This window comes from Rhinoderma darwinii, chromosome 7 (assembly GCF_050947455.1).
Source record: "Rhinoderma darwinii isolate aRhiDar2 chromosome 7, aRhiDar2.hap1, whole genome shotgun sequence".
Lineage (NCBI taxonomy): Eukaryota > Metazoa > Chordata > Amphibia > Anura > Rhinodermatidae > Rhinoderma > Rhinoderma darwinii.
In genome coordinates, this window is record NC_134693.1 from 27,454,147 (window position 1) to 27,476,807 (window position 22,661).

Consider the following 22,661-nt stretch of genomic DNA (forward strand, 5'->3'; position numbering starts at 1 on the left):
GGGCCCTTACTAAAGATGGCCGCTTCCGCCTCCCCTCTCCCGGTTAACTGAAATGTGTTTGGTTTCCAAATTGTCACATGACTACACTCGTTCTATCAGGTTTGATTGCGCTTGGAGTGTGTTTGGTTTCACAAGGGCGCCCGGCCGGCTGGTGACAGGTAAATGTAAAAATGTCGGCGTTTCCTGTCCTTATATATTTGAAGTGTTGAGAGCTGGGTATGAGAAAGTGTTTGTGATGAAATTCCTTCCTCCACTCTTTGCTGGCTGAAAAGTTAAGCAAATATCTAATATTAGGCTTTGTTTCAGCTCCTTTCCATTTTTTTCAAGATCTATGCATGCTGTCAGTGACTGGAAAACCATTTTTTTTTTGTGTGCTATTATTCCAATCATTTCTCCGCAGTTCTATGTGAGCAAAACAGCCTGAACTCCAGACTGTCAGAGCAGGAGACGGATTTGTGCTGATATATTCAGTTTTCACAGAATTGCCTAAATTGGATATAATTGTAACAAATGCTCAGCTCAGCAAAGTATTAGGCTGGGTTCCCGCGTAGTGTAAATGCTGCGCAATTTCCACAACTGAATTCTGCACGGAAAATCTGCAGAATTGACAGTGGCTGCAAAGAGGATGAGATTTGAACAAATCTCATCCACGCGCTGCGGAAAAAAAACCGCTGCGAAAATGTTAAAAAAATTGACTTGCGGTGCGTTTCTTTTTTTATCTGCAGCACGTCATTTTATGCTGCGAAATCGTTACACTTTAGTTGTGGGTTTTCCCTATTGAATTCAATGGGGAGGCAAAACCTGCAACAAACCGCAAATGTTGTGATATTTGCGGCAGAAACGCTTAGATTCCACTTCAAAAATCGCAAATCTGAAAAGAGGACACCTTTTTTTTTTTGGTTTTAAAATGGCAAAAATAAAAGTCAATACTTTATGCTCTGGCGTTGTTATAGAAACGGCTCCGTTTCTTCCCGGATTTACTCGTTCAGCCCGGCCTCCTGGGATGACCCCCCATGTGACCGCTGCAGCGTCTTCATAGGAGGCCGGGCTGAACAGAGAACAAAAAGAAGCGTCGCCATGGCAAGTATTGGCTTTTTTTTTTTTTTTTTACGCTTCCCACAGCAGAGACTCCGGCCGAAAATCCGCACCACTATTTGGTGCGGTTTTTCGACCGGAATTTCCCGACAGTTCTAGGTCGGATACGCTTCGTACTAAGGCTTGGTTTACACGAGCGTGTGCGTTTTGCGCACGCAAAAAACACGGCGTTTTGCATGCGCAAAATGCACTTAACAGCTCCGTGTGTCATCAGTGTATGATGCGCGGCTGGGTGATTTTCGCGCAGCCGCCATCATTATGACACTCCGTTTGGATGTTTGTAAACAGAAAATCACGAGGTGCTTTTCTGTTTACATTCAGAGTTTGACTGCTGTTGCGCGAATCACGCTCGTCACACGGAAGTGCTTCCGTGTGGTGCGCGTGATTTTCACGCACCCATTGACTTCAATGGGTGCGTGATGCGCGAACAACGCACAAAGATAGGACATGTCGTGAGTTTTTTTCAGCGGACTCACGCTGGGGAAAACTCACGGACTGTCTGTACTGCCCCATAGACTAACATAGGTGCGTACGACACGCGTGAAAAGCACACGCGTCGCACGCACGTATATAACGCTTGTGTAAACGAGGCCTAAGGGTCAGTTCACACAGAGTTTTTAGTCACGGTTTTTGATGCGGAAACCGCGTCGGGAAACGCGCCAAAAAAACGTCCGAAAGTGCCTCCCAACCAAATGGCTCGCAGGGAAAAGCGACATGCCCTATCTTCGGGCGTTTACATCTCTGACCTGACATTGACATCAATGGGAGGCAGAGAAAGCGTATTTCGGTGCGTTTTTTGGCCGCGTGGCGAAAAACGCTGCGAAGATCGGCGTGCAGGCAGAGCAAAATACCCAGCCTAAGGCCCTGTTCACACTGAGTTTTTTGCAGGTAGAAAATGCTGCCTGGAAAAATCAGCTCCAGGTTTTTTTTTAAGTGGTTTTGCACCACACGTGTTTTTTTGTGCGCAAATTTTGCTGCGTTTTTTTACGTGTTTTTTTTTTACCTCTTCAACAGACAAATTAAAAAAATGCAGCGGTCGTTCGCAGTGTTTTTTTCCATCTCCCATTGATTTCAATGAGGTTTTTGAGGCGGAAAATGGCTCAAGATAGGGCATGTCGCTTCTTTTTCCTGCAACAGTTTTTTTTCTGCTCGCGGGAAAAACCGCCTCCAACTCCCATTAAAATCAATGAGTGGCAATTTCGGCCTTTTTTTTGCCAAAACCGCGTAAAAAAACTCAGTGTGAACAGGGCCTAATGCGGCGTATCCGACCTGTGGCAACGTACCCTGAGGTTTTTGCGAGCTTTCTTTCCCTGTATACAATGAAGAATGTTTCCATTCACTGTCTGTAAACAGAGTTCTTAAAACTCAAATTTATATTCTATAAAATGTTGCAGAATTTTACATTATACACGATTAATCTTTACGGAAAAAAAACTTTATTAACCAGACTGACCTTTTATTCCTCTCATTGCTGGACCTTGCTATGGAGTTATCAATCATTTAGTCACAATGTCACCCAGACATCAAAAAAAGGCATAGCCCCTGCCCCCTCCTTCTTTGTCCGGCTTATAGTGAATTCAGTGCAGAGCCTGGAGTCAAAATGTTTGTGGTTTTTATATGATTTCTTAAATGGAAGAATACATATGTGAGTTTCCATATACATTTTATATTTTCCATAGGGCCGGACACGTGTTGAATAGATCATGGCTCTCCGCACTGGTGTAAAGCTATTAATGGGCTGTGGTTTCTTACGGAGGCGACCGGGGATCAGAACATCGTGTGTAACGCACGGAAGAAATGCTGCAAGTGCAAGTGTCACTACAAGTCACGAGAATCCCAGGACCTCCTCGGGTAATATTCTGTACCAGCCCAAGTCTTTTTCATTTTAATTTATACATACCGTCCGACGCCTGTCAGGTATCATGCATGTGTTCTATTAACCCTTTCACGTCGCTAATCTGTAGATTCACGTAATGAAAGGGTATTTAAATATGGCGCCCGCTCACAGGCAGAACGGGCGCCATAGCCGCCGGGTCTCTGCTGTGCTGCACAGCAGGGACCCAGCGGCAATGCTTGCGGTCGGAAAAATTTCTGATCGCAAGCATTTAACCCCTCAGATGCCGCTGTAAGATGTGACCACCGGCATCTGAAGGGTTTTTACGGTACCTTTCAGCTGAGCGAGATGTGTATATTTTACCCTAGACTGACCAGGAACAAAATATTAACCCTCTCATATATTCTAGACCCCCCAGAAAATAAAATATATCCATCCCTCATCTATCCTAGACCACTAGATATTAACCCCCACTCTCACCCTAAACCACCGGACATTAGTCACTTTAACCCCTTTACTCCTTTAGACCAAAAGTGAATTATTTAGTTTTTATAAAATATATATATTTTTTTGTTGTCGAAACCCGGGTGCGTCCCATTGTCCTGAAAAATACGGATATATATGCATGTATGTATGTTTATTTAATCCGTTACCCTATCAGGACGACTATCTTTCCTAAGGCGATCGTGCGGATCATCCTGGGACAGATGTGAAGCTGCTACTTTTATGAATGTCACTCAAGCGCACAACATCGCTGCTTCTATAGTATTTAGGCATCAGGTCACCTGACTAAATGGGCCATATATATATATATATATATATATATATCTCTACTGTGATGATTATCAGAATATTATATCATCCTTACTAAGTGTTGATTTCATACTTCTTTTAGATTTGAACAGTTTTGCCTTCCGATCACACACGTGCGGTGAGTTGCGCTCCGCTCATGCGGGGCAGGTAGTGACGTTGTGTGGATGGCTCCAGTATCAGAGGTGAGGTCGTGTAGTATTTTACTGCCAGATCAATATTGAATCCAGTAACCTGGATATAAAATGATTATATAACCGCAATCATACATTTTCAGGAGAATTTTGAATAAAATATTGACGTTCCTTTATCGTTGGTCACGTCATTGATAAGGGTATGTGCACACACACTAATTACGTCCGTAATATACGGACGTATTTCGGCCGCAAGTTCCGGACCGAACTCAGTGCAAGGAGCCGGGCTCCTAGCATCATACTTATGTACGATGCTAGGAGTCCCTGCCTCGCTGCAGGACAACTGTCCCGTACTGTAATCATGTTTTCAGTACGGGACAGTAGTTCCACGGAGAGGCAGGGACTCCTAGCGTCGTACATAAGTATGATGCTAGGAGCCCGGCAACCTGCACTGTGTTCGGTCTGGGACTTGCGGCCGAAATACGTCCGTATATTACGGACGTAATTAGTGTGTGTGCACATACCCTAACTGTTGTACATTGTACGCCCATGCGGCTTCACTCCTTGAGTGTTGTCTAGACTTGAAAAAGTATTAAAGCTTTTATTCGTGTAAAATATCCAAAAATGTGTTTAATACTTTTCTTATCCGTTCATCGAGAAATGATCCACTGATATTGATTGTCGCGCTGCATTTGTTTTCTAGGCACGATATGTTTCTAATACTGAGAGACTTTCATGGGCTGATCCAGATTGTTCTTCCTTCAGATGAGGTATGTGTAAAACTATATATTAATTGGTAATTGAGAAAGAAAATGTTTTTTTAACATTTAAGTTATGGGTTTTAACCCGTTAGTGACCGGCCCATCGTGTTTCTACGTCGGTCACTAACGGGCCTTATTCCGATGCCATAGACTTTTTACGTCGCGGCATCGGAATAAGTAAACAGAGCAGGGAGCTGTCAAATCTCCCTGCTCTCAGCTGCTAGAGGCAGCTGTGGGCTGGGGGCGTCCCTGCTCTGCCGTGTGAGATCGATATTAGTATCGATCTCACCCGTTTAACACCTCAGATGCGGTGCTCAATAGCGAGCACCGCATCTGAGTGGTTTTGGAGAGAGGGAGGGAGCTCCCTCTCTCCCCCACCGACACCCGGCGATACGATCGCCGAGTGTCTGTGTCTCTAATGGCAGCCGGGGGTCTAATAAAGGCCCCCAGGTCTGCCTGGAGTGAATGCCTGCTAGATCATGCCGCAGGCATGACCTAGCAGATGCCTGTCCGTGTGAAACGGACAGGCAGTAATACACTGCAATACAAAAGTATTGCAGTGTATTATAAATGCAGAATCGCATATTATAGTCCCCTAATGGGACTAGTAAAAAAGTGAAAAAAAAGTTTAATAAAGTTAATTGAAAAAAAATTCAAAACCCAGCTTTTCCCCTTACAAAATGCTTTACTATTAAAAAAACAAAATAAAGTTAAAAAGTCACACATATTTGGTATCGCTGCGTCCGTAACGACCCCGACTATAAATCTATTACATTATTTAACCCGCACGGTTAACGCCGTAAAAAAATTAATAAAACACTATGGAAAAATTGCTGTTTTCTGTGAATCCTGACTTTAAAAAAATGTGATAAAAAGTGATAAAAAAGTCGCATCTACTCCAAAATGGTACCAATAAAAACTACAAGTCGCCCCGCAAAAAAAAAGCCCTCATACAACTGCATCGACGAAAAAATAAAAACGTTACGGCTCTTTAAATATGGAGGCACAAAAACAAATAATTTAGAAAAAAAAGCGTTTTTACTGTGTAAGTAGTAAAACATACAAATTTGGTATCGTTGCAATCGTAACAACCCACTGAATAAAGTTATTGTGTTATTTATACCACACGGTAAACGGCGTAGATTTAGGACGCAAAAAAGAGTGGCGAAATTTCAGATTTTTTCTATTTCCCCCCAAAAAAGTTAATAAAAGTTAATCAATAAATTCTATGTACCTAAAAATGGTGCTATTAAAAATACAACTTGTCCCGCAAAAAACAAGACCTTATACAGCTATGTCGACGCAAAAATAAAAACGTTATAGCTCTTGGAATGCGACGATTGAAAAACGTAAAAAATAGCTTGGTCATTAAGGTCCAAAATAGGCTGGTCATTAAGGGGTTAATGTTTTGTTCCAGTTGCGTTTTTTTTTTTTTTTCTCTCGTTTTTAAGAATAAATACATTGGGGGAGATTTAAAAATGAAAGCTGCAATTTGATTGGTTACCGTTACCGATTTGGAGGACTGTGCATATAATTCTTTAAGGACATGTATATAATCTCATATAGAGTTGGTGACCCAGATCAACTCTACATGTGACATACTATTTAATACTATATTAAATAAATGTTTAACACACATGCAGCAAAAACTGGTGTCTGGTCAGTAACAAAGATTGTCTGTGTTGGACAAATCCCTTTTTGTAGTCCCCTGAAGATAAATTGGATCACCCGGTCTCCCGTTGCTGGGATCTTCAGTGATAAGCTGCAATCTGTGGGGGAACCTGGCATTGTGTTAAATTTCTCTGCAGCGCCACCACAGGAGAAATTAAGCATTACACGGTTCCCATTGAAATCAGTGGCCAGTCTGTGTAATGGCTGGACTGTCGAGTCCTCCAGAGCGAGACACTGTAAACTTTTGAGATTTGAAATTGGGATTTTGAAAATGGGTTTTCTAAACCAGACTACTCCTTTTAAAGCCTAAATTACCTGAGTAATGAAGTGGTGAATGTAGGTGAAGTGTGTCTTTATCATTTACAATATTCACGATATTTCCTTCTTCATTATAACTGATCTATTTTTCAGATTTTATTTTTTTTGCCTTTTGTTACTAGGATGGTTCCCGGCTAAAGGAAACGATGAGTGTAATCCCATTAGAGTCTGTGCTGTTGGTGAAAGGGACAGTCATTCCCCGTCCATCTGGTCAAGAGAATTTGGTGAGTGTCAATGTGAACGTTACATTTTACATTCATGGAGAATAATAACATAAATGATAAAAGGCCACGTATCAACTAGAACTACGTGGGATTGTTTGCTGATATTATATTTTGTCGCAATTTCAGAAAATGGCCACCGGAGCCGTCGAAGTTCAGGCAAAGGAAGTCCAGATCCTCAACACCTGCAGAAAACTGCCATTTGAGATTAAAGATTCCGTGAAGGTTGTTTTTTTTTAGTTTTTTTCCTGTAAATATTAATTTGCATTATAAAAAAAAAAAAAAAAATTGTCACCCTGTCGCTTCAAGTAACATTTACCCCTGATTTTCGTATTCGTTTTATTATTACACGTGTTCACGGATACAAAAATTGAATTATTGTTTTCTTTTTTTTTTTTTTTTAGAAATCTGAGTCGTTGAGAATGCAGTATCGTTACCTGGACATCCGCAGCACCCAGCTCCAGTACAACCTTAGACTGAGGTCCAGAATGGTGATGAAGATGAGGGAGTATCTGTGTAACCAGCATGGTAGGAGTCCCCCTTGTCAGAACTGAAATTCATACTGCACACAAATTTTTGTAAGATTGACATCCATGCTGCAAACCAATGATAGGAAGGTCGCCGGCTATACTAGAAAGCTAGTTCTTTCACAGCACTACTGAATATATCTGTCATTGGTCGTTAAGGAGTTAAAGATGTATTGCCAAATACCTTAGACATATATGGCATATCCACAGGATAAGCTATGAATGTCTGATAGGTGTAAGTCCTAGAGCTGGGACCTGCATTTATCACAATAGTGGGGTTCCCCCGACCCTGTCCCCTGCGGGGCGAGGCTGCCGCATCTAGGCGGAGACTGGCAAGGTGGCCGGGAATCTGGAAACGGCAGAGCTTGCTGTGCTATGTTGTTTTTGTGACACCCGTATACTTCTATGGGAGTTACGGAAACTGTGTAGCACTGTGCCCGGCTGTTTCCTGTGGATATGCCATAAATGTCTAAGATGGGAATGCTTCTTTAATAATAACTTTGGGCAAAACTAATACACTGTGTTATTCCTAGTGCAGGGCCTGAGGGGGGCGATGTATGACACGGGGATTCTCTCTTTGGTGTTCTTTGAATCGCTGTGTCATGCACCTCCCCTCGGGCCCGGCATTAGGAATGACCGTGTTCTTCCACAATGTTCCTTTATACAACCGGTAACCATTTGGTGGTTTTTTTTATTTTAAGTAAAAAAACAACTCATTGACGGAGGGCTAAATGCAGCAAACTCTAGTTGTACAATGTGACCCTGGGGGAAATAAAAAGTTTTGTGTGCCCTGCAATAGAAACATAATGGGTCTGTGTATTGTAAATCACTGCATCTGTAGTGAGCAGATATATGTATCAACTGAAATCTCTAATATCCCATTCTTTACTATATTTAGAGGGGGTTGTCTCATGAAGACCCTTTTTTAAATGGACGCCAGTGCAGAAATGTGCACATCTAACTAGGGATGCACGATGCATCGAAACTTTGATACGGTTTCGATACTGTGCATCCCCAAATGGTTCAATACCGTTATTTCAGGTATTTCGTATATGTATGAGAGCGGGGCTGCGGCTGTGTAATACAGTCATTGCCCCGCTCCTGAGTCCTGACAAGTGCGCAGGGTCAGGACGATGCGATGCGGCCGGCGCTGCACTAATGAGTGATGTCACTGAAGACCGAACATGGCGGGCGCGCTACAAAACATCCCCATGTTCTATCTTCAGTGCCTTCCCCGCCGCTTATTAGTGCAGCGCCAGCCGCATCCCCTCATGCTGACCGCGCGCGCACTTATTGTCAGGAGCGGGGCAATGACAGTATTACACAGCCGCAGCCCCGCTCTATAACGGCGGAGATCAGAGAAACCTCTTATCTCGGCCGTTATTCCCCTGAATGCTGCGATCACAGCTGACTGCAGCATTCAAGAGGAAGTGAGAAGGGGGGATGCCCCTTGGATGGCATCACAGGAATCCCTGTGACACGATTGAGGGACATACCATATATGGGCAGGCAGTCCAGGGTCTATTGAAGGACCCCAGGGGTGTCCTACCATATTTCCTGTTGTTGGGGCATAGTGAGGTATGTCCTAACAACTGCCTGTGTACTATTAGTACACAGGCTAATGTACTGGGATATAGATATATGCCAGTGTACTCTCAGTATATAGATATATGCCAGTACATTAAATTTTATAAATAAAGTAAAAACAAAGTAATATTAAATGTAAAAAAAATACACATACTCCTTTTTTACAATAAACCTTAAAATAAGTCTCAATGCATAAAATATACACTCGGTATTGGCGCGGCCGTAATAACCTGCACAACAATTTTTTTGCATCATTTATGATGTGTGCGCTGTAAAAAAATAAACACTGCTTTTTTTCACTTATTGTGGGGCACGAGGTGTGATGCATTTAACCTCCATGTGCCTCACATTAACCGTAATTAACCCCATCATGTACCTCACACATTAACCCATTATGACTGAGAAATTAATTACTCTGAGGGAGGATTTACATGAGCGTGTGCGTTTTGCGCACGCAAAAAACAAAGCGTTTTGCGTGCGCAAAAGGCACTTAACAGCTCCGAGTTTCATCAGCATACGGAGCGCGGCTGCGTGCTTTTTGCGCAGCCACCATCATTATGACACTGTTTGTAGCATGTGGTGCTTTTCTGTTTTCATTCATACTTTTCACTGCTGTTGCGCGAATCACGCGCGTCCCACGGTAGTGCTTCCGTGTGGTGCGCGTGATTTTCACGCATCCATTGACTTGAATGGGGGCGTGATTCGCGAAAAACGCACAAATATCGGACATGTCTTGAGTTTTACGCAGCGGCCACACGCTGCGTAAAAATCACGGACTGTCTGCACGGCCCCATAGATTAACATAGGTCCGTGCGAGGCGCGTGGAAAGCATGCACGTTACACGGACGTATTACACGTTCGTCTGAATAAGCCCTTAGTGTGAGGCACATTAAAAATTCATCACACCTCGTGCCTCATGTCAGAAAACGGAAGAACTTTTTTTTTTTTTTATTACTTTTATCGTTTTGGTATCGAAATTGCAATACTACACAAAGTATTGGTATCGAAGTCCAAATTCTGGTACCGTGACATCACTACTTCTAACCCCCTGGCGATCCGCTGCTATCATGTGGAAAGCTGCGTTTGTCCATTGCAGGGGAAATGTAAATGATACTTGACTTCTGTGTATTTGTGTACGGCGCATTTATATCTTATTTATATGGTAATGAGCAGCGATGATTTCTTTTGTCAGAGGTGGGGAACTTGATGAGCCGTGTGTGATAATCCTCTGTGTTTTAGGGTTTGTGGATGTGGAGACTCCCACTCTGTTCAAGAGAACTCCAGGGGTATGTACATCTACTATCCTGGAGGGCTTGTCCTGTTGCCAGTGCTTGGCTGTGTGGTTAGGAGCTCTGTCTTAGACGCTGGAGACCCAGGTTCGAATCCCAGTTATGGCTGCTTGAGTAACAGTTATATGTAATGCATGATAAATCGGATTGTGGAAGCTAAATTACTCCTCGTGTGCAGGTGAAGTGTCTGCCCACTGTGTCAGGCTTCCTATAATAATATACTGGAGATCTCTGTCTGGCTCTGTACAGGACACACTGAGCTGGTTCGTTCCCCTCCATACAATGATTACATATTTTTTATACCTTAAAATGAGCAATTAAACATCTAGTTGTGTTACCTAAACAGTATGGATTAAAGCAACCGGAACTTTTTAATACCAATTGACTTCTATGGAGAAGGGCTTAATGGGGCTTTCCAGGACTTTGATGTTGATGACCTATCCTGAGCGTAGGTCCTCAATATCCGATCAGTGGGGTCCAACTCCTAGCACCCCCACAGTCAACTGATTGAAACGATCACGGCGCGTTACGGTGGGCGCTGCGGTCTCTTTATGTCGGTCTCTTTATTGCTACCGGGCACAGTGCCGTGCATTCAGTAGTGGCTGTGTTTGGTATTGCAGCCCAGTCCCATGCGGGCCGTTTTAATCAGCTGATTGGTAGGGGAGTCGGGAGTCAGACCCCTACTGACCTGATAAGGATAGGAAATTAATATCAATATCCCGGAAAACCTATTTAAATCCAGATAACATTCTATGATGTAAATAAGTTCCGTTTTTTTAGATCATTTATTGGACATACATTAAATGTCGTTTTTCTCCGTTGTAGAATCTTTGCTGGGAATTATACACTTGGGACAATGAAAAATAACAATCTATATTGTGTAAGATGTATCATCAGTGAATATGGCACTTATTTAGCTACATTTATCACAGTGGTGCATGCGGTATGATGGATGTGGCGCAACTTCTAGACATGTTAGACACTTTTCTCTTCCTTATGCCACCTCAGGATTAATATACTCTCCACCAATAATTTGCTGCAATAAAATAGCATTTTTATAGCAATATTAACAAACTTGGCGCAATTTACGATCCCTTTTAGCCGCACCTTCTTTTCTAGACCCTTTGAAAACTGTTGAGGTCGTGTAAAAAGTGTATAAAACACATAAGAAATTTGGCGTATATCAAGTTTTTTGGCGCAATAATTCTGCTAAGTAAAACTTACCGTAAATCTTTGCAATAATGCAAATGACTTTCCGCGGCTTTGTAAAAACCCTTTTTAAATATCTGCGCTCGGTTTCCCCTATAAAGACAACATTCCCAATAGAAAATTCTGAACACTCATTTCATCAGACGCAACATCTTTTAGTCATGATTTTTTTTTTTTGGTTTCTAGGGGGCCAAGGAATTTGTGGTGCCTACACAGGAGCCTGGCAAATTTTACTCATTACCCCAGAGCCCGCAGCAATTCAAGCAGCTTCTTATGGTTGGCGGCTTGGACAGGTAAGATGATGTTCTTTTCAGTGCATGATATAATAGGACTTGTACATAATCTGAATGTTGTTCTGAGGACAGATGAAATTACATTGGGAGCATATTATATAAAAATGTACTGGAATGCCCCCTAGTGTCTGATTCTGTAAGTGTACATTGGATTCCTATGATCCTTTATTAGAACACATTATACACTGAGCTGCACAAAAAAAAGTTTCATCCAATTTAAAACCATATGACAATGCAGGATGAGCCTACAGCCCCAATGGAACCCCAGGCTGCAGTATCGCAAGGTCTGACGCTATCCTAACCACTGTGCCACCATGCCATCCGACTCCCATCTGGGTGGCATACAGTTGAAATGAATGTAATCATACACTTGACTGGAGTCGTACACTTGACTGTACTGCAGGAAATCATTGGAACAGATGCAAATAACACAATATTTATAATGTATTTGTAGATACTTCCAGGTAGCCCGTTGCTATCGAGACGAAGGGTCTAGACCAGACCGACAACCGGAATTCACACAGGTAAATTATACAAGACTTATAAATCATCAGTACTCATCCAGAAGAATCATATAGTACCAAGGACGACCGCATCCATGTTGAAATATTGTCTTTTATTCAAGCCAACATCTTAGTGCAGCGGATCACAACCTATGGTATGCGTACCTTAGGGGGGTACGTGCCGCAGCCTCAGGGGTTACACCAGGGGAAAAAAATGTAATAATGTTTTATTGCCGGTTGCTAGGGCATTGGCGTGTGAGCCGACATATATGCTTACAGATTAAGCATGTTCGCTCTTAAAGCCTGCCCACCTCAGGAAGCCTGTAGTCTGTATCCATTTTCGGGTCTGCTGAAGGGAGTCATGTACTATGTGTGATTCATATGCCATTAGTTTGGGACGTGTCTTATGTAAATGGACAGAGCATAAGGTAAAAATATTTCTCACCTTCGAACGGAAACCATGACACAGTGACGGATCTGTCACATATCAGACGCCAATGGCAGGCGACGGACCCCATTGACTTATAATATGCTCCATCAGGATTCCTACATTGTGTCTGTGCATGCTGAACTAATCATCCCGTCAAATCTGAAGGAACTGCAGGCAATATGAGCATAGCCTTATAAACGATCACTGCTTTGGGGGTACTGGTTTGGAACGTTTTGTCTGTAGGGGAAACTTTAGCTTGAAAAGGTTGGGAAACATTGTTCTAGTGCATACAGGAATACAATTTTTTTTCAGCCCCAAAATTCTGCACCTTTCTCAAGAATTTTGGAGCCGAAACTTTGCCTTTCTGTATGCACTAAAAATGTTGGCTTGAATAAAAGACAGTTTTTCAACGTAGATGCTGTCGTCCTCGGATCTATTGGTTCGATTGTCTGGGAGTGAATCATCCCTTGGAGACAAGTTACAGAAGTGAATCCTCCTGAGTTACAGAAACCGCGTCGTAGCTCGGCTGTTTCCGGAAACCTTAACTACCTCTGCACCAATTCCCTGTCTGCGATGGTGATCTCACCAGACGGCCTCGCGAACCCTGATCTCGAAATAGGTGCGGATCCTGCATTTGTCAGACATTTATGGCACATCCGGATGTGCCATAAATGTCTCCGATGGGAGTACTTTAAACCCATCTATGCTAAAGCAATGTTCTCTGGATCCTTCTAAATTACAGTTACTTTGGGAAAGTTTTATGGAGTTCTTTTATTTTTCTAAAAAAATTGACGTTACATTTTTTGCTTTTAATGCTTTTCGTTCCTAGGTTGATATTGAAATGTCCTTTGTGGACCAGCTGGGAATCCAGAGGCTGGTAGAGGGTTTATTGCGATACTCATGGCCTGAAGAGAAAGGAACTCTTCCAGATCTATTCCCAATCTTGACCTACGCTGAGGCTATGAGCAGCTATGGAGTAGATAAGCCTGACACTCGCTTCCAAATGAAGGTATGGCGTTTATCATGACTGTTCTCTGAGTTCTGTGAATCTATATGTCTGGGTTCACACGAGCATGTTTGGTCCGTAAAGGACGGAATGTATTTCGGACACAAGTCCCGGACCGAACACACTGCAGGGAGCCGGGCTCCTAGCATCATAGTTATGTACGATGCTAGGAGTCCCTGCCTCTCCGTGGAACTACTGTCCCGTACTGAAAACATGATTACAGTACGGTACAGTTGTCCCGCAGCGAGGCAGGGACTCATAGCGTCGTACATAGCTATGATGCTAGGAGCCCGGCTCCCTGCACTGTGTTCGGTCCGGGACTTGCGGCCGAAATACGTTCCGTCCTTTACGGACCAAACATGCTCGTGTGAACCCAGCCTATCTGTTACCTGGTCTGTGTTATCACTAATGGAAATGGCTGTGTATATAAGGGACCATCATGATACAGTGCATAGAACATGGTCAATATGACTAGACTACACACTGTCGCAATGGACCAGCACAGCCTTGTATAGCACTGATGAGATGCAGTAAGAGCCATTCTAGTTCACATGGACGTGACCTGCACAGTAACGGAAAGGATACCTCTGGTTATGCAGAGACTTTTGCTTTGGATACGGTTAATAACCCGCTATATCATAGTCCACTGACTGTTATTTACTTCATCAGATCACTGATGTGACCGCGCAGATGAGCGCCATGTCTCTGGGATTTGTTCAAGAAGCTCTCAGTAAATCTCATGGATGTGTGAAAGCCATAAGAGTTCCAGAGGGGGCGGTGAGTCCGACCAGGATAAAGCAACCAAATATTTGTTTTCAATAAATGGAATTCTAAATTTTTATTTTTTTTACGCACATTTCCTGGTTATTCTGCAGCGCGTGGTAAACCGACCACTTTAGACGGTCGCATTGTTTTGTTTTTTTAATAGTAACTTTATATGAGGATCTCTGGAAAATTCCCATAAAAAGGTAAAGCAGTTGGCTGTACAGCGCCCCCTGGTGGTCGCTGCTTCTGCAGTCCGTTTATAAAGGACAGGTGGGTAGCACTTCGCTGGAGTTGTTTTAGCAGTCCCAGTGCTTTCTGAACGAACATGAAGAGAGTTTAGTGGTCACTGGTGAATTTCTACCTCTTTATTTCATGGGCGACTAGTTCTGTAGTCACGAACACCTACATCATCCCTTCCGTGAAAACAGCCGCATAGATCTGATTTTCCTGGAAACTGGTGAAAATGACTGTAGAGAAGGAGTACTCTGTAGTATATTGGATGAATGCACACGGTGGCGCATGTTTATGTCCATATTTATTTTGCAGATTTATCTGAAGGGAAAAGCACTCGATTCAATGTTGCAGATGACCAGGGACCAGTATAAGCAGGTATAGTAAGAAGTCAGAGAGTGTGAAACGGGACAATGTTCACCTACATCTGACGTATGCGCCAGGAAAAGCTCTCTACATAAACGTAGGCTGTGATTGATGCCCAACTGTGGCCCCTGTCACCCATAGGCTATAATGGTATTTATTTAACGGATGCGTCATGAAAAGGGGTCATGAGAGTTTATGATGTATCGGATAAACGAATACCATTATAGCCTATGGGTGACGGATGCCACTGTTAGGCATCCATTACCCATAGTCTATCATGGTATCCGTTTACCGTATACGTCATGGGCTTTGCAATAGTTTCTTATGGCATATATGTTAAACGAATGCCTGTTTTGTATAGAGTAGCGCAGTCTACTATGCGATTCCATACTTTAAAAAATATACTGACATACCCTTGACTGTATATCTTTATAGACTTAGAGCTGTTTTTCGGATTTTAAGTTCCAAATCTCCTGCAGAGTTAAAGGGGTTTTCCCAAAATCATCATTTATCACCTATCCACTGGATGGGGGGGATTCCAAAATCGGCTGTCCCTGAGTGACCTAACTTAATGGAACGGTATCGCACATGTTCGGCCAATGCGCCATTCGCTTTCTATGGGGCTGCTAGAGAGAGTGTCTGGCCTGCAGCCACCACTAGGTGGCACTTAATGTATACTGTTTAGGGCCCCATGGACACACCCGTAAATCATCCATCCGTAAATCATCCGCATTTACGGAACGGTGTCCGTAAATACGGTCCATAGTGCATCCGTATTTACGGATACGCAAAATGAAAACCACAAATGATATGCAACATCTGTAAACCTGGCATCGGCTAGCAACACTTCCGTTATTACGGACGGCTACGGGTGCACATCTGTAGCCGTCCGTAATTACAGAAGCTCCCATAGACTTCTATGGGGAGTCCGTGTCGTAATTATGGACAAGAATAGGACATGTTCTATATTTTACGGATCATTTTTATGGAACAGACAGATCTGTAAAAATACGGAAAGGTGTCCGTAGCCCATAGAAACGAATGGATCCGTAATTACAGATGAAAAATCCGGTCGTGTGCACGGGGCCTGGCTGTTTTAGGTACTCCGTAGGCTTGTTCTAGTGGTGGGTATATCCATGCAGGAGATTTGAAGCTCTACAAAAGTGTATAGGATATGATTTATAAAGCAATTTCCAGTTTTTAGAATGTCTTATCAAAGGTCTGGAGAATTCACGATGATTTCCAATAGTGGCAAACAATTTTTTTTAATATCCGTACATTTTAATAGTAAAGAAATGGTGATGTCATCCACTTATCTAAGCAGTGATTACATTTCCTCATCTACAGTAACTGGCGTATTATATATTTATTCTAGGATATAATGGCAGTAATAGTTCGATCAGATGGATCCTGGAAATCTCCTCTTGGGAAGAATCTCACGGAAGAACTGGAGAAAGCTCTGGCGGGAGCTACCGGGGCAAAGGCTGAAGATCTCCTCCTGCTGGCGGCAGGGCCACATGACACCGCGGTGAGTTTCCTGTAACCTCACGAAAAATAATGTTCGTCTGCTAATATATCTCTATAGCTGATCAGTCTGATTTCTTCATAATTGACTCTTGTGTTTTGTATCTGGTCCAGTGGAAAGTGAGCCAGGGAGTTACAGAATGATAGCAGAAAAAGGCATTGGACTGTCTGTCATGTCTGTGTATTATTTATCTCCCATAGTGTACTGCTTTAGGCAAACTACGCCTTGAACTCGCCTCGCAGCTAGAAGAATGTGGGGTACCTCTCCGTGACCCCAATACCTTCCACTTTTTGTGGGTAGTCGACTTTCCGCTCTTTCTTCCTAAAGAGGAGAATCTTGAGGAACTGGAATCTGCTCATCATCCGTTCACCGCTCCCCACCCAGATGACATGGACCTTCTGTACACAGACCCAACTAAGGTAAAACTATATGCAATTGACCGACCAGAACGCTCTTCCTATTAGTAAAGGTAACAGGTTCTCTATATATGGGAACGGACACCTATCTTAGAGGAAGAAGCCCTAATATTATTCATGATCTAGTTTATGACCACATTGAGGCAGATTTCCGAAGACTGGCATTTGATACACCAGTTTTAAACAGAAGAAGAGTTGGAGTAATATGCACCATGTTTATTTGGCTGTCTTAAATTCAGAAACTGAAATTTACGCCTGCTATGAGCAGGTTTAGATTCACCCTATAATTTATGCCCATTTCTGGCATAACTTATAGTAACTGTTGCCCTCCTGCCTAACCCCACCCAATGTTCTCACCACTTTTGAAAAGTCGCAAATTTTAGCACAAATATATGCACCAAAATTTGTGGCTTTTTACCACCAGAAAACTGGCGTAAATCATTTAATAAATTCCCACTATTGTGTTCTTCAGGCTCGCAGCCAGCACTATGACCTGGTCTTAAATGGAAATGAAGTTGGAGGTGGATCAATTCGTATTCATAACTCAGAACTTCAATGTCGGGTTCTTCAAGACATTTTAAAGGTCAGAGATTCTTCTCTCATATTAACTGTATAATTGTGACTATAGAATATTCAATACTCGCTCCCCAGGAAAGGCTCAGGTCCCCACGTAACGTAAACGCTGCGCAATTTCCACAAAGGATTTCTGTGCAGAAATTCCACAGCATTTACAGTAACAGCAAAGTGGATGAGATTTACGAAATCTCATGGCAACTCTGTGGAAAAAAAAACGCAGCGTAAACGTTAATAAATTGACCTGCAGTGCGGGACTTAAATCCGCAGCGTGTCAATTTATGCTGAGTTTTTTAGTTTCTTTTCCGTTGCAGGTTTTCCCCATTGGATTCAATGTGTATGAAAAACCTGCAACAGAAAGCCAAGTGTTGCGACTTTTGCAGCGTATTCGGAGCGATTATGCCACAAAAATAGCAACTACGGAAGAAGAAAAAAAACTAACCCAGAAGTCTGTTTCTTTGTCCAGTCCGGCCTCCTGGGATGATGTTGCACCCCATGTGACCGCTGCAGCCAATCACAGGCTGTAGCGGCGGTCACATGGGATAAAACGTCTTCCCAGTAGGCCGGCCTGGATGACGTCATAGGGTCGGCCTCCTGGGATGACGTTATATCCCATGTGACTGCCACTGCAGCCAATCACAGGCTGCAGTGGTCACATGGGCTTCAGCGTCATCCAGGGAGGCTGGACTGCACAAGAGGGACGAGTCGCCATAACAATGGCCTAGGTAAGTATGAGCGTTTTTTACTGCTGCTTTCCGCAGCGGAAAAGCCGTCCTACAAAACGTACCACAATGTGGTGCGGTTTTTCTGACAATGTATTGCGGTTTCCAGGTCGAAAAAGCTGTGCGGTTTTTACGCAGCGTATCTGACCCGTGGGAACCCGGCCTTAAGACACTGTTAACATAAGAAAAATCTCCTTACCTTAAAATTTCTCTATGTAGATCTGTGCTTTATATTCTTGTTATATAGCATAGATTTTTCTACTCGGTGGTGACAACCCGTCTATATAACCTAATAGTAATAATCACTCTAACATCTCAAAGTGGTGCATATAGAGAATTATAAAGTGTTAATAAAAAAGAAACATGATGGCAGTGCTCATTTTCTAGTCCTGAAACAATCTGCATGTTTCTGCAGGAAAACGTGAATCTCCTATCACACCTTCTTGAAGCCCTGGAGTCTGGAGCGCCCCCTCATGGTGGGATAGCTTTAGGTAGGTGTCTACAGTTGATTTTATTCTTGAAAGTGGGCAGTTCTCCAAATAACATAGATCTTGGTGGTTTCTGCACAATACAATTTTATCTAGTTTTGTTCTCTAGTTGCCTGATCGGTGGGTAGAACTATCTATGTAAGAGGTCATGTAAACACGATAAGTCATTCAGTAAAGAGTCTAAACTGACACTTTCTGTGGTACAAATTTATTTTTCTCAACTATAGACATGAAACTGGATCCCAGTGGCCATAAGCGGTATTGCAAATACCCCCCCCCCCTTATTTAGACTAGTTGTTGGCCAACTTAAAGAGACTCTCCCCACATTATAAGTGCCCTGTCTCCTACATAAGGAGATCGGCGCTGTAATGTAGGTGACAGTAATGCTTTTTATTTAGAAAAACGATCTATTTTTACCACATTATGAGCGATTTTAGCTTTATTCTAATTACTTTCTTAATGCCCAAGTGGGCGTGTTTTACTTTAAACCAAGTGGGCGTTGTACAGAGGAGTGCATGACGCTGACCAATCAGCGTCATACACTTCTCTCCATTAATTTCCTCAGCACATAGGGATCCTGCTAGATCCTTATGTGCTGTCTTATACTGACACATTGACGTTACTGAAGTGTTTAGACAGTGAATAGACATTCCTTTCAGCCAGGACGGGATGTCTATTCACAATCCCGATACTTAGTTAAAGTTTCTATTTTACTTACAGCAGAGCAAGCGTAATCTCGCGAGATCATGCTGTAAATGACAGGTTACAGGAAGATTATGCTTGCTCTGCTGTAAGTACCACAGAAACGTTAACGAAGTGCAGGGATTGTGAATAGACATCCCGTGGAATGTCTATTCACGGTCTAAACACTTCAGTATCGTTAATGTGTTTGTATAAGACAGCACATAGCGATCTAGCAGGATCCCTATGCGCTGCAGAAATGAATGGAGAGAAGTGTATGACGCTGATTGGTCAGCGTCATACACTCCCCTGTACAACGCCCACTTGGTCTAAAGTAAAATACGCCCACTTGGGCACTAAGAAAGTAATTAGCATAAAGCTAAAATCGCTCCTAACGTGGTAAAAATAGATCGTTTTTCTAAATAAAAAGCATTACTGTCACCTACATTATAGCAATGATCTCCTTATGTAGGAGATAGGGCACTTATAATGTGGTGACAGAGCCTCTTTAATTGTGATCAGAATGGATATATTTGGACCACAATCTGTAAAATCTCCTGTACACCAGTGTCTTTCAACGCAAACGGGGTATGACTTGAGCGTTTCTAAGGCCACATTTATACCTGCAGGTTTTGTCCCTTTTTTACATGCATTTTTCTTTATTCCGCACCTAATTCAGTATGTCAGGAAAATATCTGTGATGAACGCGCTTCAGATTTTTAAAATCTGCAGCATGTTAATTATTGCTGCGGATTCGCTCCATTTAATTAGCATTGGGCTAACCACGTGAATCCGCAGCAGAAATCTGAGTGTCAACCACAGATTTCTGCCACAGATTTCCTAAAAAATGTGAACATCGCCCTATATAACAGTCATAAGTTTTAACCAATACATGACCATTTTCAGCATCTTCTTTCTTTATATTTAGGATTAGATCGTCTCATTTCAATCATTGTTGGAGCGCAGAGTATACGCGACGTCATCGCTTTCCCTAAATCGTTCCGTGGTCATGACCTTATGAGTAATGCACCGGACTATGTATCCGCTGAGGATCTGCAGCCATATCACATACAGGTCACACACAAGTAATGAAGCTGCGGTCAGAAGGAACGACCAGGACAATGGACACTGGATTGAGATGAATGCTTCTCTTTGTTGCACGCTGGGATCTGCCAGTTTACAATGGCGGTCAGATTTAACTAATGCTCTGAGGACGACATGCATGTCGTGGAACGTGAAGGCAAACAAGTTTCCAAGTGAAATGCACTTTAGTTTTAGGTGCGTCTCTTTGGAAACCTGTTCTAGCAATATTGCATCATTCTAAAGCGGCCGGATGCTGTGGAAGTCTCTGCCTGAAGTGAATCTACCTCTACTCTGGAAAACTGGCTGCTCCTTGGCCCGGAGGGTCGTGTCATTTCCTTACATGCAATTATTTGCTGCCCTCAGAAATTTATTGAGGGCTTATTCAGACGAACGTATAATACGTCCGTGCAACGCGCGTGACTTTCACGCACCTAGCACGGGCCTATGTTAGTCAGGGGGGCCGTTCAGACAGTCCGTGATTTTCACGCAGCGTGTGTCCGCTGCGTAAAACTCATGACATCCTATATTTGTGCGTTTCTCGCGCATCACGCACCCATTGAAGTCAATGGGTGCGTGAAAATCATGTGCAGCACACGGAAGCACTTCCGTGTGACACGCGTGATTCGCGCAACAGCAGTAAAAACTATGAATGAAAACAAAAGCACCACGTGCTATTCTGTCTACAAACATACAGAGTGTCATAATGATGGCGGCTGCGCGAAAATCACGCAGCCGCGCACCATATGCTGATGACTCATGGAGCTGTTATGTACCTTTTGCACGCGCAAAACGCACACGCTCGTGTGAACCCAGCCTAACTGCGGACACATTTGATTTAGGCCTTATTCACACGAATGTGTCAGTTTTGCGCGTGAAAAAACGCAGCGTTTTTATTGCGTTAGTTCCGTGTGACCTGTGTACTGTGCGTGTCTGCGGTTTTTACGTGCGTACGTCACGCGTTTTTTTACGTCAGCAGTTTGTTCTAATTTCTTTAGCAACTGTTGCGTGAAAAACGCATGGCACACGGATGTGTGTCCGTGTGCTGTCTGTGATTTTCACGCACTTTTGACTTCAATGGGTGCGTGATGCGCAATAAACGCACAAGTATAGGACATGCAGTGAGTTTCACGCAGCGGACACGCACTGCGTGAAAAACACTGAATGGCCCCATTGAATTGCATAGGCTCATGTGACGTCTTTTTTTAAACGCACGTAACACGGACATGCAATACGCTCGTGTGAATAAGGCCTTACATATAGAAGTAACCTGACTTTGTTGGTGCCTTTTATCTGTTGTGTGTCTGGGAGAAGTTGTGACTTATCGCTGATCGAACGTTTTTTTTTTTTTAGAGAACTATCTACATCCAATATGTCGCTGCTAGCATCAATTTTCGATATATTTTTTTTAAATAAAATATTTAAAATCGATGACGAGGCGCTTGTCTATTTTGATGTTGTTGCTAACCTATCGTGTAGCTTGTTTTTTTTATATGATCATGTATATTTAGGGGGATGACCAAAGCAAATCTATGTAAAATGCATCAGCTAGGATATTTCTGAATACATATTGGGCCTCATATGCAAATGAATGCAGACAAAAATAGGTGGTGTCAATAGTAACCAACCTGGTGACTGCTTTAATTTTCAGACCTATTTTTAAAAGGACTCATAAAACTCTAATTTTAATATCAGGCTGGAAAACTGTGAAAGGCTTAGGGTATGTTCACACGTAGTCAACAAAAACGTCTGAAAATCCAGAGCTGTTTTCAAGGGAAAACAGACCCTGCTTTTCAGACGTTTTTTTACCAACTCGCATTTTTCGCGCCGTTTTTTACGTCCGTTTTTGGAGCTGTTTTCATTGGAGTCTATGAGAAAACAGCTCCAAAAACGTCCAAAGAAGTGTCCTGCACTTCTTTTGACGAGGCTGTATTTTTACGCGTCGTCGTTTGACAGCTGTCAAACGACGACGCGTAAATTACAGGTCGTCTGCACAGTACGTCGGCAAACCCATTCAAATGAATGGGCAGATGTTTGCCGATGTATTGGAGCCGTATTTTCAGACGTAAAACGAGGCATAATACGCCTCGTATACGTCTGAAATTTGGCCGTGTGAACATACCCTT

At 42.8% G+C, this 22,661-nt stretch overlaps 1 protein-coding gene and 1 non-coding gene across 2 annotated transcripts; both read left to right on the top strand.

Annotated features, from left to right (window-relative positions):
- The first annotated feature begins 17 nt into the window (after positions 1-17).
- DARS2 (aspartyl-tRNA synthetase 2, mitochondrial) lies at positions 18-21,966 on the top strand. Its single transcript, XM_075833050.1, has 18 exons — positions 18-158; positions 2,775-2,946; positions 3,825-3,924; positions 4,577-4,643; positions 6,746-6,847; positions 6,974-7,069; positions 7,249-7,372; positions 10,198-10,244; positions 11,643-11,749; positions 12,204-12,273; positions 13,512-13,691; positions 14,358-14,465; positions 15,000-15,062; positions 16,426-16,578; positions 16,776-16,994; positions 17,464-17,574; positions 18,702-18,777; positions 20,384-21,966. Exons 2-18 carry the CDS (start codon positions 2,799-2,801, stop codon positions 20,542-20,544), a joined length of 1,932 nt encoding a protein of 643 aa, XP_075689165.1. The 5' UTR covers positions 18-158; positions 2,775-2,798; the 3' UTR covers positions 20,545-21,966.
- Positions 10,396-10,531, top strand: LOC142658278 (small Cajal body-specific RNA 3). The gene has a single exon (XR_012850106.1).
- Positions 21,967-22,661: the final 695 nt, after the last annotated feature.

Excerpts from the sequence above, each read along its gene's own strand:
- DARS2 (XM_075833050.1), top strand. The coding sequence starts at position 2,799 with ATGGCTCTCCGCACTGGTGTAAAGCTATTAATGGGCTGTGGTTTCTTA. Across the intron at positions 3,925-4,576 it reads GGATGGCTCCAGTATCAGAG|GCACGATATGTTTCTAATAC; the intron begins GTGAGGTCGTGT and ends TTTGTTTTCTAG. Across the intron at positions 11,750-12,203 it reads ATGGTTGGCGGCTTGGACAG|ATACTTCCAGGTAGCCCGTT; the intron begins GTAAGATGATGT and ends ATGTATTTGTAG.